The 18,114-nt window shown below is 49.2% G+C and overlaps 1 protein-coding gene across 3 annotated transcripts in view; it reads right to left on the bottom strand.

Annotated features, from left to right (window-relative positions):
* Nucleotides 1-1,205: 1,205 nt before the first annotated feature.
* Nucleotides 1,206-18,114, bottom strand: part of LOC111860306 (rho guanine nucleotide exchange factor 18-like) — a 30,194-nt gene continuing 13,285 nt past the window's right edge. For 2 of the 3 annotated variants that reach the window (XM_072699689.1, XM_072699688.1), the window contains 22 exons: nucleotides 16,834-16,898; nucleotides 15,221-15,284; nucleotides 12,539-12,659; nucleotides 12,241-12,347; nucleotides 11,597-11,737; nucleotides 11,042-11,277; nucleotides 9,604-9,729; nucleotides 9,341-9,458; nucleotides 8,734-8,988; nucleotides 8,519-8,595; nucleotides 8,252-8,430; nucleotides 8,063-8,136; nucleotides 7,492-7,674; nucleotides 7,128-7,268; nucleotides 6,899-7,008; nucleotides 6,528-6,590; nucleotides 5,965-6,012; nucleotides 5,445-5,858; nucleotides 4,741-5,035; nucleotides 4,486-4,576; nucleotides 3,434-3,538; nucleotides 1,206-3,348 (listed from right to left, as the gene is read on the bottom strand). In XM_072699689.1, the coding sequence (XP_072555790.1) occupies nucleotides 3,279-3,348; nucleotides 3,434-3,538; nucleotides 4,486-4,576; nucleotides 4,741-5,035; nucleotides 5,445-5,858; nucleotides 5,965-6,012; nucleotides 6,528-6,590; nucleotides 6,899-7,008; nucleotides 7,128-7,268; nucleotides 7,492-7,674; nucleotides 8,063-8,136; nucleotides 8,252-8,430; nucleotides 8,519-8,595; nucleotides 8,734-8,988; nucleotides 9,341-9,458; nucleotides 9,604-9,729; nucleotides 11,042-11,277; nucleotides 11,597-11,737; nucleotides 12,241-12,347; nucleotides 12,539-12,659; nucleotides 15,221-15,284; nucleotides 16,834-16,898 (3,083 nt within the window). In that variant the 3' untranslated portion in view covers nucleotides 1,206-3,278. The remainder of the gene's footprint in view (nucleotides 3,349-3,433; nucleotides 3,539-4,485; nucleotides 4,577-4,740; nucleotides 5,036-5,444; nucleotides 5,859-5,964; nucleotides 6,013-6,527; nucleotides 6,591-6,898; nucleotides 7,009-7,127; nucleotides 7,269-7,491; nucleotides 7,675-8,062; nucleotides 8,137-8,251; nucleotides 8,431-8,518; nucleotides 8,596-8,733; nucleotides 8,989-9,340; nucleotides 9,459-9,603; nucleotides 9,730-11,041; nucleotides 11,278-11,596; nucleotides 11,738-12,240; nucleotides 12,348-12,538; nucleotides 12,660-15,220; nucleotides 15,285-16,833; nucleotides 16,899-18,114) is intronic. The other variant, XM_072699690.1, reaches the window with a different exon arrangement.

Below are 18,114 nucleotides of genomic sequence, written 5' to 3'. Positions count from 1 at the left end.
AATTGGGTAGTAATCAATTACTATATATTAGGGGTACTCAAATGGCGTACTGGGATCCGTATTCTGACTGAAACACAATGCAATGCAGACCGTGCAATTGCACTACCCCCACCCCCGGTCGGCAAAAATTGCTGAGGGGGACCTGCCCCCCCGTGGACCTGTGGCTCATGATATAGATTATGCATTTATCTTGAGAGTAGAACTTCTACTTAGTGGGAGATTAAGTTGTTAGACAGCAGTTATTTTGAAGTTGCAGAGCCATCATACAGACTGAAACATAAGCACATCGATGTTCTCACGCTCTCATCATCGATGTTCTCACGCTCTCGTGCTGCTCACCTGGGCTTTTTGCTGGATGCATGGACCTTGGGCGACTGTCCGAATTCATCGTAGCACCTGAGCGTGAAACCAAGACGGGTGTTTTCTATCCAGAGGGCGCGTTATGCTTGACGACCCGAACCTTCCAGGCTCATGGTGATCCTAATATTGGAATTGTGTTGGCATTTACCACTGCCGAAGTTCTGGTCAAGCTCCTTCAAGGGGGGAATGATATAGCTGACTACACAGCTATGCAAATGAACAGAATTCAGCATTTAACTCCCCATGGGCACAGACTTTGCATCTAGCATTACTGATGCCTGTACGCTTCACCAACTGGGTGTCAGCTTTGTGTCGCAATTGGTAATTGTCATTAACAGTGCACACATAACTAGGGTGACCAGACAATCCATGTCAGGGAGACACTTTGAGCTACTTCGGGTTTTACAAACTACTTTCAAACTGAAAGGCTCCTGTGCTCGGCTAAATAGTTCAGCTCTTCTTGTGCTTTGACTGGTTTGTTTCCTTGACTGAAAGACTCATCCAGCTGTTTCACATTAGCATTAGTGACACATGCATGATTATAGGAGACTGACCAATCAGCACACAGCAAGAGCTCAGTGCTCAAGTGAAACCCAGGTCCTTTTAACTGAAATGGTAATTTACAATTCCTGTCCTAGCTCAGAGTGTCCTCCCTGACGTGGATTATCTGGTCACCCTAACATAACACAATTACTTAAAATCATATAAATATATATGACATCACAGTGGAAAACACTGCCAGCCAATCATGTCGTCTTATTAACTATCCCTCTGCTGTTTAGAAATAGCACTTAAAATAACATTATAAAACTGCTAATTCCTTTGAATGAAACTGCGATCTCAGACCCGGTACAAATGTTTTTATTGCTTAAACCCACAGACTTCCACACGGATAGAATAATGTATGACAAAAAAAAAGCACAACATAATTTAAACACAAATACAATCATTAATTTCCCCTTCATGATCACTAATAATCAAACATGTACAATTATAACCACTATTTACATAAAGACAGATCAAGATGTTTATGGAGAAAGACGCATAATCAGCCATAAATAATAAAGGAAATTAATCTCAACTCTATATAAAAACTGAGTGCAGGTTGTGCATAACAAAGGAGGTTTAAAATCCCGACGGTTAGTCATATTCATGTCAGAAACTGGGGGATTCAGGAACGCCACCTGATCCAAGGGGAAGCAGCATCTCACACCAGTATGGACAACATGGGGGGAAGACAGACGAACAGAAACAAATAAATAAGCAAATGAAAGAACAAACGAAAAACTGCTACAAAATGACACCAGGACCTTCCACACTTATATTCACAATCGCAGAGATTCTTACTTATAAATCAGGCGACTGTTGCCAGTTCAGTTCATTCAAGTGGTAACAAATTCATTACGAACGAAAAACCAAAATCACCAATTAGAAAACGTTCCTTTGGTTTAATATTTCAAATAAACGGACATAAGGATGACTAACGCATTAATGGGAGTGGGGAAACCTCCAACATTGTAAAAGAGGGGAGAAGAGAGGAGATGCAAACCACATCCGAGCGGACAGAGCTTTTTAACGGTCAGCAGAAGGAGCCGTCGTTTCCGCCTAACCCGCGAGGCACGTCCACAGCGTGTCCAAGTTCTGGATCTCCAACTTGGGAACCTGGCTATTAGTTCACCGCACTGTGGAGCATCAGCTTGAGGTTGGGGGGGGTTTAAGCAGAATTTTTTTTAACCTTGCATCTTTGTTTGCTGTGCAGTTTTACAGTCAATCCTGGCCAATTCTTCTGACACACACATAAACACACACCCACACCCTAGACTAACAGAATGGTTGGGAACCTGCAGTTCAGCCTTAATTGTTTGATTTGGAATGAGTCAACCTTGACACATCTGAAGTTACCGGCCATAATAGTGCGACATTTGATTGGCTTGATCGCACATACAAACATGACTGATTAGAGCCCCGACAGGACCCAAAGGGCTACTGGGCGTGACATCTCCGCGAAGGACAGCAAACTGGTCCCACATTGGATTACCCATTATAATCCACTCTAAATTATGCTGCACCTTCAGACAGAGTGCTGGAGATCATTCTTGCAGACGCTCATGCTTGGCACATTTCAGGAAGATCACAGCACTAAAATAGTTGTAGTCAGATTATCCCTGTCTATATTCCCACAGGTTTTTTTTTTTATATCCAACATCTGATGATTCTCGGAACAACTATCTTTAAGGTACTTCAAAATAGCACTTTGTGAAAATAAAAAGGTCAAAGCAACTAACAACAGACACTCACTCAGATATTTAAAATTCAGGACGGATAAAAAAAACCACAGTGCCCCTTATTTTCAGAGTTCTGTTTCAGGGATTCTTCTTCCGCAAAGACATTCCACGCGACACACGTTAGATATCAGCGTCCGGTCAGTGACACAGCACAGACATGTCCTCAAAGTCAGGAAGCTGCTGTAGGATTTCCTAGAGACACTGTGCAAAACCGACATTTATATATCGAGATTACGCAAGATTACGAAAGTTAGTAGTGTCGCTGTTATTCTGCATAAGAACACAAAGGGGACCCAGGAAGTACCTGCTCTAGTAGACGGTGAGGATATTGTATAGATAGTACATTCTATTCCTCTAATTCTACATCCCGAAGGTCTTATGCGAGGAACAGTAAGGAAACCTTTAAGGCAGGAAATACCATCTCTTTCCACTGGACCAGGCTAAATGAGAATGTCCCGTCGTGCAATTGTTTTTTTTGGGTATCAAAGGATTAAAGAACATTCGGTATCCCTCAGAATATTGATTTGCAGAAAAAGAGGGGTAGAAAAGTAAATGCATAAAATCCTGCAGGCATCTGACCCCCCCCCCCGAGAGCAGCTCTAGAAGAAAATCACGTCCTCCTTGGGGGGGTGGCTAGCAAGCTGCTGAGGCGGTGGGCCAGGGGGCAGGGAGTTGGCGTCCAGGTCCAGAATGCTGGCTGGATCTGCAGTGAGGAGAGGGGGGGTTCACACGGTTATATGGCAGTGGGGGCAGGTTGCTGGCGGCCTGGGGGTGGGCAGGTGTTTTACCTGTGTGATGTGGCTGTGGTGGAGTGACGGGCCCCTTGGATTTCGGAACCCCCTCCTCCTTTGCCGACTGCTTGACAGGTGGTGCCTGCTTTGTGTCTGCGGACGCTGTATGGGGGGAGGGGGCAGTATGCATATGACAGTTTAAGCCTTTTAGCATTTAGCACACACCTCTCCAAAATGCTGGCTCAGCCATCGCCCCTGAAGCAAATGGGGTTAAGGGCTTTGCTCAAGGGCCGAATGGTGACATCACTCTACCAGTCATGGGATCTGAACCAGTGACCTTCTGATCATGGTTACATAATCCTAACCCACAGTGTCACGCACTGCTAGTAGCAATATATACAGTATATATACTGGCAGGCATTTTCTCAAACGCAGTGCCCGAAATGCAGTGATGTCAGGTCATTCAGAAGAGGGCTGTAAGGATCACCCTCAGAGCTACTGGGAGAGAAGTCATGCTTCCACATGCTTCATTTTTCGAATATTGAAGATGTATAAAGAAATTAAGTCATTCTAGTTCCAAACAAGGCCGATCGCCCATTTAAGACGAGCGCACGAGAGAACAAGATGTAACGAGAAACTCTCTGTAGCGGATCAGTTCAACACCGCAGCTAGAACTGGTTACCAATTCAGTCCTGGACAGAGCAAGAATTTGTCTTGACAGGGTCTTGTCATCTGGGACAATATGGACCGAAAGCCCATGTCGCCGCAACTCGGGAGTCACTCATGGCGAATGAGAAAAGCCCTTTGCTGACAGAATGTTGCATGGACAGAGGAGAACCGGCCCAAAGTCCACTGCAGTAATGAAAAAAGTTTAATTTCAAATTTCTTGCTTATACCTTTTATTTTGTGATGTGCAATAGTTTTCACTGATATGATTAAAATACATCAGTTCTCGTTAAAATAACTGAATTCGGATAGGCAGCGACTTTGTAAATTACAAAAATGTCACTCATCCTAATTTTGATTGCTACTGTATAATAAATGTAATAATGAATATTATTATTAATAATAATAATAATAATAATCATTTCATCATCCATCTTTCATACCCAGTTATCCTACGCAGGGTTGAAGGGGTCTGGAGCCTATCCTGGAAGTTAGGGGCGCAAGGCAGGGAACAACCCAGGTCGGGATGCCAACCTATTGGCGCAATTTTTAAAATAATAATAATAATAATAATAATAATATTCATCAAATCAAATCATGGGTCTATGGGAGCTAAAGCACATGTACAGGAGGAGACCCTGCTTCCAAAGGCCGCCCCGAGCCCCCCCGAGCCCCCCCGAGCCCCCCGGGCTGCTGACCCATGCTGTCGCTGCGCTGGGAGCCCTTGCCCTTCCCGCTCTTCTCCTTGCCCTTGCTGAGGGCGGCCAGCTTGGTGGGGATCTGCTGGGGCACGCCGCGCTGCTGCAGCTGCTGGTTGGTGGTGCTGATCAGGTGGATGGGCACTTCCGCCTTCCCCATGACGGAGGTGCTGCTGTCTCGCCGCAGGAGGGTCTCGAGCCTCTCGGGGAGGTCAGGGTGCGCGACCGAGGGGCCGCGCAGGGGGACTGGCTCGTTCATGGTGCCGCTGACCCCGTTGAAACTCAGGGAGGATTCCTGGAGTCGGGGGGGGGCAGCATTAAGGTACGAACCACGCTGACATTGGAGGGGGGAATACAGCACAGTACTTGAGTCAGCCAGCCTGGTCACGTGACTGATTTCATTTCACTTCCTTGAATTATCAAGGGGATTATGCCTGAATGCCATAAGCAGAACCCGCATGTGGCGGCACCGCGATCCAGCTGGTGACCGGGCGCAAGACGGGAGGCCTCGTCACAGCGGGGAGTGTGGGAATGACTAGGGGGGTGGGGGCAGGGGGGGTCCACAGCGACACAACAATACCTTCCATCTATGTGCATGACCTGCCTTCACAAGGGACATGCCCTACAGCAAAGAGCACCGCCCTGCTGACGGATTCCGGAAGTTACTAAGCAGAGAGTCTGATGATGGTGCCAGGGAGACTCACTGGGGGCCTGTGGCTCCGCTGCCGCTTCTGCTGCCGCTCCATCCACTCCCTCTCCTTCTCCACGGCGGCACTGGACTCGCGGAGCCGCTCCAGGTCCTGCCGGTACTTGTCGCGCTGGAGCTCCAGCTCGCGGTGCTCCTCAGCCAGCCGCTCCTCCAGCGCGCGGCACGCCTCCTCACGCCGGCGCAGGTGCCCGCCGCTTTCCTCCACCTCGCGCTGCTCCCGCTGCCTCTCCCGCTGCCAGCGTGCCTGCTCCTGCTGGTGCTGGCTCTGCAGCCGCCGCAGGTCCGCCAGCTCCTCCCGCTGCTTCTCCTGCTCCAGCGGCGTGCCCCCACGCGGTCGACCCGACTGCTCGCGGTTCGCCAGAGTTGCCCTCTGCTGGCCAACTTGACCATCCTGCTGGGAGATGATGGCCTGGAGGGTGGGCACAGGGGGTTCTGAGCACAGCAGAAGGCAGCGGCACATGCCAACACACAGTACCCACACTGCCGACCCAACAGGAACAGGAAACGGGTGATACCTGCAGGCTGTACAGCCGCTGGGACAGCATCAGCACTCGGTCAAGAAACTAGGAAAAGGGGAGCGAGAAAGTGTCAGTACAGGCAAGCTGTCAGACATCCACCAGCAACAGCACGAGGACGCAGGGATAAGGAGCACGCTGTCTGCTGCAGGTCGACAGAGAGCGCCGGGCACTGACAGGAAGTAAAGCAATCAAGCTTCATTTTTAAAGCACAGATTTGTGAAATCTTATGTCCCAGAGTGTATGTTTGACTCCATTCAGGAACAGTCGCGTTGCCCACAAACCATAAAAACGTTATCAGTATGAAGCTTTACCTTACTAAATGATTCCAGGCAAAGGTCTGCTTGGTGTCATGTATTTACAACATGGAAATTGATGTGTTAATTTTATGTATTTGTCTACATTCAAGCCAAGACTTTACATGAAGTTACACGAAACAGAGTTTGCCTATGCTCTGAGGCATTTTGTTTGCCAATGTGGAATTGCTCTACTATTAATCATTGACTATTTGTTAAGTGAGAGGGCATTCACTAAGGTGAGGAAGAGGAGGCTAAGACCCTCACCTCTGTTTCAGGAAATGAATTCGAGCACCTGGTGTCGCCGTTTCCCAGAGGGCCTCCCACAGCCTGCAGGTGGAAAAACTGGATGAAGCTTAATTCAGCAAAAACACTGTGGCACGCAGGGCTCAGCGACAGCGCCGAGACTCCCTAAACAGGCAGGAAATGGCCGGAAACCGGGCCGTTTAGCACGCCGGGGCAGCAGGCTGTGTAATGATATCAGCAGAACTGAGGAACAGGGAGATATGGGGAAACGTTTATCAGCATAGAAGAGAAGCACAGAGTAACCGTCAGGTAAACAGAAACGGTCGTCCTGGAAACGCTGCAGGGTGTGGGAGTGTGACAAGGAACTTCCTGCTGTGGGGGGGGGGACCCACCGACTGCTGGCTGTCTCCCGTCTCCCTCAGCTGGGGGTCGGACCGGGCCCTCTGGCTTCTGTCCCTCGACCTGCTCTCCTGCCCAGCAGCCGCCTTCCTCATGCTGCCCGCTGCGTGGTGGGGCGGGTGGGGGGGGGGACAGGACAGGAGATACAGTAATTCCCCTGCAGCCCCAGAGGCAGAGAGCGACAGCGTTCAGCACGTGGCACGAGATGGTCCCCCGTCTTACTTTTGCAGAGGGAGGTGGGAAGGCTGTCGTAGCTCCCCGAGGTCTCTGCTCTGCAGGGCAACCCCCCAGGACTCTGGCTGCGCTCTGACTCCAGAGGAGTCTCTCTCCTGCCCGACAGGAGCAGCTCCTGTAGGCTCTCAGCTGGAAGAGAGCAGGGAGCCCTATAATCAGAGCTCAGGTCTTTCTGCGGACGACCTGCCCCCGTGGCTCCATTGCGCCGTTAGATTTGTAATTCAAACAAGCAGGTTTAAAATACCATAAGCACACTTTATACAAACCTGTGAGAAATGGCTGATGTGTGCCTGCCGTCATCAGAGGAAGCCAAATTATATAAAAAGCTTAGTTCCGGATTTGCTTGACTTACCTTCAGTAATGGCATCCTTCAGCAGGTTCTCCCCCTGCTGGAGATCTGAGGAATCACCTCGCAGCAGTAAGCGAGTGCGAGAGCCTGTCGGCACGCCGGCGGAAAACTCAGCCAAGTCTGCGAAGATCTGCAGCTTCCCATTCAGGCTCTGCATGATCTGGGCGTCCTTCAGGCTCAGGCGCTCTGATTAGACAAGAAAAACGCGCATAATTTCGGGGGAGGAAAGACGAAACGCGCCATGAGGCCACCAGTACTGCCGCATCATTATGTGATTACGGCAAACCCGAGAGCTCCAATCACCGATGAGGCCAGACTTAATTATGAGAACAGAAAGCAGGATGGGAACTTTAGAGCATCTCCCAGACATTCCCAAGAATATTTTAATGGCCCCAAAGGTTCTACAAAGACAAGACAGACATTATTAACATTCCTAACATGCATGGTTAGCAGCTTCTAAACCTTCTTTTGGCCCTGGCTGGTAAGAGCTATGCAGATACAGAGGAGGAGACAGAGGAGACACCACTAGCCCCCCCCGACAACCCCCACATGGCCCCCCCCCGCCAGCTCCTACCCTGGAGTTCCTTCAATCTGTTGAGCCACTCATCCTCCTGCTCAACAAAGGACTCTTCCCCCACGTGTGGGCAACTATAAGGGGGGGGGGGGGGGAAGCAAACAAACAGGGCTGTTAGAGGAACTGGACGCCCCCCCCAAAGCATGGGGAGTTGCCACAGCGACCCTGGCGACCCCAGGGCCCGCGTACTTCTCCACGGCCTGCCGGATAGCCCCCATCCACAGGTTCCGCTCCTCTTTGGAGGCCGTGTGGATCTCGTACATCTCCGGCTCGTTGGAGGAGGCGCAGATGAGGAACATGCCTTTCTCCTCATGGGCCACCTCCCGCACGATCAGCTTCTGCAGGGAGATCACCGAGGGCTTGTTGTCCTGGGGGGGGACAGAGAGGCAGGCGTGAGGTTCGTTCAGGGAGCCGCTCGCAAGGTTCCGGGCCCAAGGCGCCGTCTGCCACACCCACCACAGTGGAGAAAGTGTACTTCTGATCCTTCTCTTGTAGGAGCAGAAGGACATCGGTCAGCAACACAGCAAGGGTCTCTGAAAACGACGCAGGAAAACCATCACCAACTCCGTCAAGCAGCACAGGCCACTGACATCATGCATCGGGGCAAATCTAAAGCCTCTAGAGGTCTCTGCCAGAAAGACGGAGAAAACGCTCAACGCGCCGTGCGGCACCTTTCAGCCTGCCGGAGGCGGCCTTCCAGGTGACGGTGCCCTCGTGCAGCAGCTTGCGGCCGCCTCGGCCCAGGTCCTCTCTGCTCAGCCCGCGGCCATCCTTCACCTTGCCCACGGACTTGGGCTCTATCTTGCTGCCGATCTCCTTCAGACGCGTGGCCTTCTCATAGTCGTTGACTTGGGCATCCACCTGCGTGATGGCGGCTCGGATCAGCGCCAGCCCCTCCGCCAGTTCCCTGTGCTCCTCAGTGCCCGCTGGGTGGGGCGGGGGGGGGGGGGGGGGGAATGACATGAACCTCGTGTTAAACTCCTATTTTAAATGTCCATTCATAGTAACGGGATAAAGAACAATGTCTGCAGTCTAAAAATACCTGAGCGGTCGATTTAAAAATTGCAACTCTGAGTAAAGTAACAAATATCATCTGTCTCACCTTAAGGTGGAAAGACAAAAATAATATCACAAAAAAAACAAGGATACAATTCTGCCTTGTATTAATAAAATTATTTCAGTTTGCATTAAATTATAGGCAGGTAATTTTGGTGATTGTTTGTTCATCACTGCATTGTTAATGATGCTCCAAACATGGTGGGCAGAGGCACCCAGTACCGGCAGTGTTCTGCAGGATCCGCTCCATCAGCACAGGGTACTTAGTGATGCGCTGAGTTACCAGCAGGATACATTCCTGCACGCCCTGCCTCTTCACGATGGGCAGGTTGCTGATTTTCTGAAATACATCATAAAAAAAAAAAGAAGAAATCCTTTAAGAAAAAGTCTGACATGTTTGCGACAAGCTACACTTCAGCAAACTCTATTAAGATACAAACTGTGGTGTATGTAGGGCAGTGAAAGGCAGGGGGTCTCATCCTCACCCGTATGAGGGTCTGAAACTTCTTGTTGTTCTGAAGCTGGTCTTTGTAATAGCTGACAGCCTCTGTGTGCCGGCAGCAGAAGCCGCCATAGCCGTCCTTCAACCGCTCACCCATGGTCCCGGAAAACTGCATGGAAAACGGACAGTCTCAGTCCATATCTATGGGCATATCCCTAATCCCAACCATGACCTAACCTTAAACTATAAGACGAACCAAACAAAATACAAGACTTTTGGCATGTTTCATTTTTTGATTGCAGTCACAGGTAATTTAAAAAAAATTATCCTTGTTGGGACCAAAAGAGTTACAGATTTTTATTACATTGTGGGGAAATCAGGTCCCCACAATGTAATAATTACAAATACACACACCTGTTATCAGCTCATTATCAGTGTATTAACCGTGTATGGAATTATATGGGGAGACGTTATTGTGAAATGGTTGGAAAACCTTTCAGTAGCACAGATTACGCACCAGGAAAAAGACCCTCCTCTATTAAGTGACCGTTCTCTGACTGATGTAGACGCCTCATGGGTGTGGTCTTACTCATCTGCAGTCCTACACATTTCAAAGACAATGCTGCAGTTCCTGGAGGAAACTCCTCTGACTATAAGAAAATCTGGCTCACTCCGAAATCACCGGCCCGTCCAGAGGAGCAACACCACGTCACTTCTCTGTAACTAACCGGCAGACTTCATTCTTAGTCTGGTTAGAACTGGCCGCATCTCAGAAATAAAGGAGCAACGTGACAGTGAATAACTAAATGAAAAAGGATAATGACAACGATACAGCATGGGCAGAAAATGAAGTCACAAATAAATGGTGTTGCCTTTCATCCAGGAATGCGGACAATTCCACCAGGAAGAATAAGCACATGCTACTGGCATTTCATGCTGGACTGTCAATCCTGTCCACCGCATTCTCAGTTTCCGGATGTTTGTTATGAAGAGAACCACCAATTTATAATACAAGAAGGAACTGAAACTGAATACCCAGAGTGCACCTGGGTCCCCAGCTCAGCACCCCTGACCAGGCTACGTCGGGTTAACCACGCTGCTACGGACAGAATGTGACAGCTCTGTTTGCACACAAAGCCCCAGATGAACTGGGAGAGGGTCTGCTCCATCACCTTTTCATCCACGGTGAGGTAAAGCTGATGGCCCCTAGGTGTGATTTGACGCAGGCTTCCTTTACAATGCGACAATGCTGGACACTGAGCTGCATTATTCCTTTCAGTGACAATCGAAGCAAACACTTTCGATTCTAATGAGTGTGACTGTGCTGCAGGCTTTGCTGATGTGTCCGGGAACATCAGCTCGCCCAACCCAGATCTCGAGAATCCGGGAAGTCTGACTGGCAGGGACAGCCCCCCCCCGACCAGGGCTGAGGAAGGCAGATCAGGCCACCAGCAGAGGCGGCGAGAGCACTCTGCGCTTACCTGCGAGGCGATGATGTCTCCAATGCGCTGGATGCAGTAGTTGCGCTCGCTGTCAGGCTCCAGCGACTCGCGCCTTCGGTCCTTGAGGAGGGACAGGAAGTTCCGGTGGACCTCCAGCAGGTGCTCCAGACGGGGAAAGACCCGCTCCACCTGCACCGTCTCCCGCATCTTGTGCGCGTACACCCACAGCATGATTTTCAGGGTTCGAACGTGGTGAATCTCCGTCTGGATCAACTCTGCGAAAGCATGGGACTCCTGTAGCTCAGCAAGTTAAGCACCGACAACGTGAAGGGTTGTGGGTTCGAATGCCAGGGAGCATTCGTTCATTGACCTTTATTTCACCAGGCAAAGCATTAAGAACAGTTATTTACAATGACAGCCTGGCAAATTGTAGGTCACAGCCATATTGGAGCTACCAAGCCTTACCATTTATGTGAATACTTGGAAATTGCTTAAAACAGCCTGTGATTAGGACGGTGGCTATTCACTGCCATAATGTGACCGTAAAATGAAGATGACCAATCAGAGAGAGGCTCCAGACAGCAGGTGACCTACCGTATATCACATCCTGTCTCTTAGTGGCTTCCTTTGAGTGGTTCTTTGCGTACTGCGGGTCGACAGCCAGGCTCCAGGACTCCACCTCAAAGTCCTGGGCATCGAACTCCAATTCGGCTTGCACTGATAAGTAATGTGCATCTACGGTGAAAGCAAAGCGAGGAGTGAGCGGTGCGGCTCGATGTCAGTGAGCATGTAGCTTATTCAGTGGGGGGTGTTCAGTCCACCACAGATGCGAGTCCCTCTCTAGAACTGACACCCAGCTCTGACACGGTCACCAGATCAGCATGCAGTAAAGAGCAGTCCCAACTGTCTATAGCGGCCAGTGTGTCACGCATGTACATTGCTGTGTATGACGCGGCACGGCTGTTACTGAGTCAGCCTGGCTCTGCACACACGAGGCCCATCTCTGCTGTTCACTCAAGTGGGAAATCTAAACCAATCTCAGGTATGTAAATAGAAAGCGTTCAAGTCTATCAGTCTTTCGGCAAAAGTTACTATTCAAAACAGCAGCTGTCAGCTCACCTGAGCAGGTCCAAATAAATATCTACATCAACGAAAGTAACTGCTGAGCCTCCAAACAAAGCCAGTTTCACTGTCAGCCATTTGGGGAGCCACACACAGGAAACACGCAAGCAGCGCACCTTCCAGAACGATGGCCTCTGCAGAAGAGGAGAGCTGGGAGGCCGAGTCATCCGTGACAGGCTTCAACTTCGCCACGTCGGGCTCCTCCATCTCCCCAGGGATGGATCTGAAAGGGAACGGAGGGAGACGGGCCTCTCAGTCCACGGAAGAAAGAGCGACCAAAACACAGACCTTTACTCAGAAACAAATCACAGATTAGCAGCATCTCTCATGTCACCAGAAAGGGCAGCTACCACGATAAAGTACTCAGGGTAGGGAGAGAGAGAGGGGGAGGGAGAGAGGGGGAGGGAGACCCACCCTGAGGTGCTGCTGTGGGCGAGGTCGGGGCTGCGGGCGGCGGCGGGCCGGCGGCTCTGTCCTCGCGGGGCGACGGTCATGCCAGGGGGGCCGCCTCCGGCTACAGCAGACTCCCTCAGCGCTGCGGAGAGGAAGAGGCGGTCAGAGCGGCTCCGCAGTCGCAAGAGGTGCAGCGAGCGCAGGAATCTATGCGTGAGCAGGTCGCGGTGCAGCAGGACTCGCACGCCCAGCCGCTGGCCGAGGCTGAGCATGGCCGGCCGGGACCATCCCTCCCCCCGCGGGCGTTCCCGACCCCCCCACACGGCCAGCTCCATCGAGGCTGACGGCTGCACCTGGAGGCAACGCAGTCCCGCTTTATACCACACGCCAACCACTCCCTCTCTCTCTCTCTCTCTCTCCCTCACTCTCTCAATCACTGCCTCCCCATGTGAAATGGCGAGCCGTCGTCATGGCTACCAGGGGGATGGACACACTCCAGCTATACTGGTGTGCCTCAGACTCTCACCCCCAGTTCCCAGTTATCAGCTTCCCACTTCCCTGGATCTGATATATCGAGATATGGCCGCGCGACGCTCTTTAACGGCGGCAGATTTAAACACTCAGCCCCGCTACTGCGACGTGGTGGCAGAATAAGGGTTTCTAGTAAAATCATATATTAATCCTGCTAAGCATCAGACTTTTGCATGTAAGAACATAAGAACATAAGAACTATACAAACGAGAGGAGGCCATTCGGCCCATCGAGCTCGCTTGGGGAGAACTTAACTAATAGCTCAGAGTTGTTAAAATCTTATCTAGCTCTGATTTAAAGGAACCCAAGGATTCAGCTTGCACTACGTTATCAGGAAGACTATTCCATACTCTGACTACACGCTGTGTAAAGAAGTGCTTCCTTAAATCCAGTTTGAAATGTTCTCCCGCTAATTTCCACCTATGGCCACGAGTTCTTGTATTTGAACTAATGCTGAAGTAACTATTCGGTTGAACAGCATCCAAACCTGTTAGAATCTTATAGACCTGGATCATGTCCCCCCTCAGTCTCCTTTGCTTGAGGCTGAACAGATTTAGCTCAAATAACCTTTCCTCGTATGACATTCCTCTAAGACCAGGAATCATTCTTGTGGCCCTACGCTGCACCTTTTCTAAGGCCGCTATGTCCTTTTTAAGATATGGTGACCAAACCTGTACACAATATTCTAGGTGAGGTCTCACCAAGGAATTGTATAATCTTAGCATTACCTCCCTTGACTTAAACTCCACACACCTGGAGATGTACCCCAACATCCTATTGGCCTTTTTTATTGCTTCCCCACACTGGCGAGAATGAGACATGGAAGCATCAACATACACACCAAGGTCTTTCTCATAATCAGCTACCTTTATTTCAGTAGGTCCCATAAAATACCTGTACTTTATATTTCTGCTCCCTACATGGAGTACCTTACATTTGTCTATGTTAAATTTCATCTGCCAGGTGTCAGCCCAGTCACTAATTAAATTAAGATCCCGCATGTACAAACACGTGAGCTGCCACTGTTAATTACCAAATAAGGCTGTGATGTAAATTTTCATCAGTACTGCGCCATAACGGAAAAAACTGTGATGTGTCAACTGCATGAGCATAACATGCGACATTAATATTGACACGGCAGGCCTCACATACATCATCACGTGATCGTAGTTCTGCAGCTCATCTTACAAAGCAGGCGAGCCGAACAGGCTGTGCTCCAGTGTCCATAGCGTGGATTTACCACCACACGACACCTCCAGCACTTACAAAACTTCTGGCTGCGTCGGAAAGTTTCTAAGCTCCCCTCACTCCCAGGGTGCCTGCAAAGCAATTAGCATCTCCCGAGATCCCGCTGAAGGTCTCCGAGGTGTCGGCCAGCGTCCTCTTCCTGACACGGCAGGGATCCGCTTTGCTTATCGCACTGCCTAGCGGGTGCCGAGCGCAGTGACGTCGGCTCGAAGCGCCCAGAAAGTGCACGGCTGAGGGGTGGAGCAACCAGAAAGATCACCAGCCCACGGCACTTAGCGGCGATTATGAGAAGCACCGAATGATGCTGGCTGCCGGCTCTGCCAGCGCAGAACCAGCAATGATACAGGAAGCGTCGTATTCGTGGCTGAGCAGCCCTGCCTGGGAAATAAAAGTCCTAGAGAGAACAGTAATTCAGCCTATTTGCAGGAAAACATCTTTTAACAGGTGACTTATATAATCTCAACAAAAAATAAATAAATAAATCTGAAGAACACCGCAAAAACATTTTCTTTAGAAACTAAATCAACAACCTGCATTATAGGAGGGGAGGAACACCCCCCCCCCCCCAGACATGTGAACACAGCTGGGGATGTCGCTAATCCTTCCACATGAGCCCAGAATCTGCCACCAGCACAACAAGGCCCCGCTGGCTTTAATTTGCAGCCCGGGGACCAATATTACATTACATTACATTCGGCAGGCTCAGAAACAAGCAGCTCGGTTTGATAATCGATGATTCCTTATGGCCTGTGGAGTACAGGGGCGTCCCTGTGGCTTATAATGAGCCTCTGCTCAGACCAGAAGGTCTCTGCGACGCGGCCAGAGACCCAAAGCTCAAAGAGGAGTGAAGGGGAGCCAGGCTGTGCTGATTAAAGCCCAGCCAGCCGGCTGATGTGCGTCATCCTCGGAGCTTCTGTCACCCACCTAGGTTGTAGTACTGCACTCGACTCCACACCTTCCCACTGCTCTGGGTCGGAGGCTCTTTAAACTGCAGAAAGAAAAGCACAGCATTACATCCATATGGTTCCCTTCATCCACCCTTATATCCATCCAGCACAGGGTTACAGACAGCTTGTAGCCCGTCTTAGGCAGCATATAGCGAGGGAGGGAGGGAGGGAGGGAGGGAGACAGAGACAGACAGATGTGTGTAAAGTAAATTTTACAACTTTAAAATTTTACAACACTTAACCAGTGAGTTCTCATGCATGCATGTACGTGTACATGCGCGCGCGCGCGCACACACACACACACACACACACACACACACACACACACACACACACACACACACACACACACACACACACACACACACACACACACACACACCAGGATTGCTCTGTTTGCACATCTGTCTGATCACTTGTCTTTCAGAACTGAGTGAGCGTGGCGTGCGGTTGTGAAGGTGACACAGCTAATCGCTTGCTATTGCTAATCACTGGCAATTTCTCAAATGATGGATGTTAAAGATCAGACAGGGCTGATAAAGTCAGACTGCTTGAACAGTTCAATATGCTATTTATTATTTTCTTCTTTAAATGTCAGTAATTAATTTATAGGAATAATAAGACTTGAAGTGTAGCACATTTATCAAAGTCCCACCAGAACAAAGACAAAATGGCCTGGTCTTGGGCATAAAATTCTCAGGCTGAAGTTTAGTCCTGGGATTCGGGCCAGGAGGTGTGAGGAAGCAACCCTGCCAACCCTGCCAACCCTGCCAGCCCTACCAGCCCTGCCAGCCCTACCAACCCTGCCAACCCTGCCAACCCTGCCAACCCTGCCCACTGACCCACCAAGGCACCTCCACCTTAGGTTCCCAAAGGGCCACTTCCTGTTCAGCTACAGCTGTTAGCCAAGGTTATGCAAAACAATCACAACACAAAGTAAACAGAATGCTTTTGATATCATTAATTTGGAGATTTAGAATGTGCAGGTCAGACAAAACCCACAGTGGCATTTGTCATGCTGCCACCAAAAGCAGGGTGACTGGAGTGACATCCTCGCGAGGGTCTCGGACAAGCTGACTGTTATCCAGACATCGATACACTGACCATTCCCGACAGAATCCCATGTGATTTTACAGAAACTACTGCTATTTTCAAAACTATTAAATCTCATCACATTTGCTCACTCCTTCCGGTGAGGGTTGCCGTTATTATCAGAATTATTTGCACTTGACAAAGATTTTCATGCATCTTCCAGGGCAGCTCTGGATAACCCTCTAACACTTACACAGAGTGTGTTCAGCCAGGAGTATGAAAGATTAAACCTGGTTTCAGACAGATTACATGCCTTAGTGTTCAACAGGTAAGCTGGTTGGTACCTTTAGAAGTGTGGTCTACAAGCTATTAAAAGGGATTTCAATGTATTTTATTCAAATGGGAAGTGTTTACTTCATCCATCAAACGGTACTGATAATGACTGAGGTTGCTCTGGTACCTTCTGGTACCTTCCAGATGCAGAAAACACACACGCCCTTTTAAGGATTAAAACGGGGGGGGGTTAGAGATGAAGCAGCAAATGAGATTTACACATACCCTGTTTCGGCTGCTGCACTCTGTGAGAAGACTCCTGCAGCCTCTGTGAACAGTGATGCCGCAGTCTGGGACAGAGATGGGAAAAATGGAGTGGTGAATTCACCCCGGAATTATGAGGATGAGAGAGAGAGTAGTCCAGGCAGTATTACCCGACAATTCAGCACATCATACACATGCAAAGTTCCAAGCGCCAGTAATAATAATGGCCACATTATGCTGTGGCAACAGCCCAGCTCCGGAGCACAGAGTGCCACAGGGGGCAGCGCAGAGCGTTCAGGCCGTCACTGCGTCACATCTGCAGTCACTGCGGGACATTCTCACTGCACACTGCCTCAGAAAGCAGGCAGCACCATGACAGGAACCAGTCACTCTGCACAGACACTAATCTCAGGCAGTTTATACTCCCAAGCCATACGGCTGCCCAACAGCTGCTAATTAATAGAGAAAAGGGCGAAGTAGAATGAACATGGTCTCTCCATCAGCATCACTGACACTGCATCAGCATCACTGACACTGCATCAGCATCACTGACACTGCATCAGCATCACTGACACCACCAGTTATTTCTGTCATATAACTATTTTGTGTTTTTTAGTGTTTGGTGATATAGATGAACAATGTTATTCATGAACCCTACTGTTACCACTGTCTGCTACTGCTGCTGCACGCTGTTACTCTCGTCAGCTAACGCTCAGTAGTCTGCGGGGGGCCGTGACAATGAACGTAAACCTTCATGCGTTCACAGAAAAAAACGTGAACTCGATGAAATACAGCCTACACAACACAGTCAACTGAACCAAGAGGAAAAGATACAAACAATGTATGGAAAATTTACACTCTTGTTTCTATAATCTCAGAGTTAGTGTTCAAAAACTAACAGCTTTCATACATCTTATAATCCGATAACAATAAAAATGAGTAAAACGACAAAGCCTGAAGGCAAAGATTGAACTTGATGGTTTACAAGTAATTTTAAAGGACTATAAAGTTTTTAAGGGCTATGATCAAAGTTTTACAATAGAACTAGCTAAGTAAGTTTCAGCTGGTGTAGTAACTGATGCTCAGTTATACCGGTATTACTTCATGAGATTCTATTAGAACCAAAACAAAACATTTACCAGATAACTGCAGATAATGAACAGAAGATACAATTCGAGAGACAGTAATTCATACTTTGTTTTTAAAGCAAATAATAGTATTTTTTAAGTTTTGCTAAATAATAACAGTGATATGCCACATTCGCTACTGCTAACATTAATATTTATCTTTATGAACTTTTCC

The sequence above is a fragment of the Paramormyrops kingsleyae genome, chromosome 15 (assembly GCF_048594095.1).
Source record: "Paramormyrops kingsleyae isolate MSU_618 chromosome 15, PKINGS_0.4, whole genome shotgun sequence".
Taxonomy (NCBI): Eukaryota; Metazoa; Chordata; class Actinopteri; order Osteoglossiformes; family Mormyridae; genus Paramormyrops; species Paramormyrops kingsleyae.
This window is presented reverse-complemented; position numbering and strand designations above follow the sequence as displayed.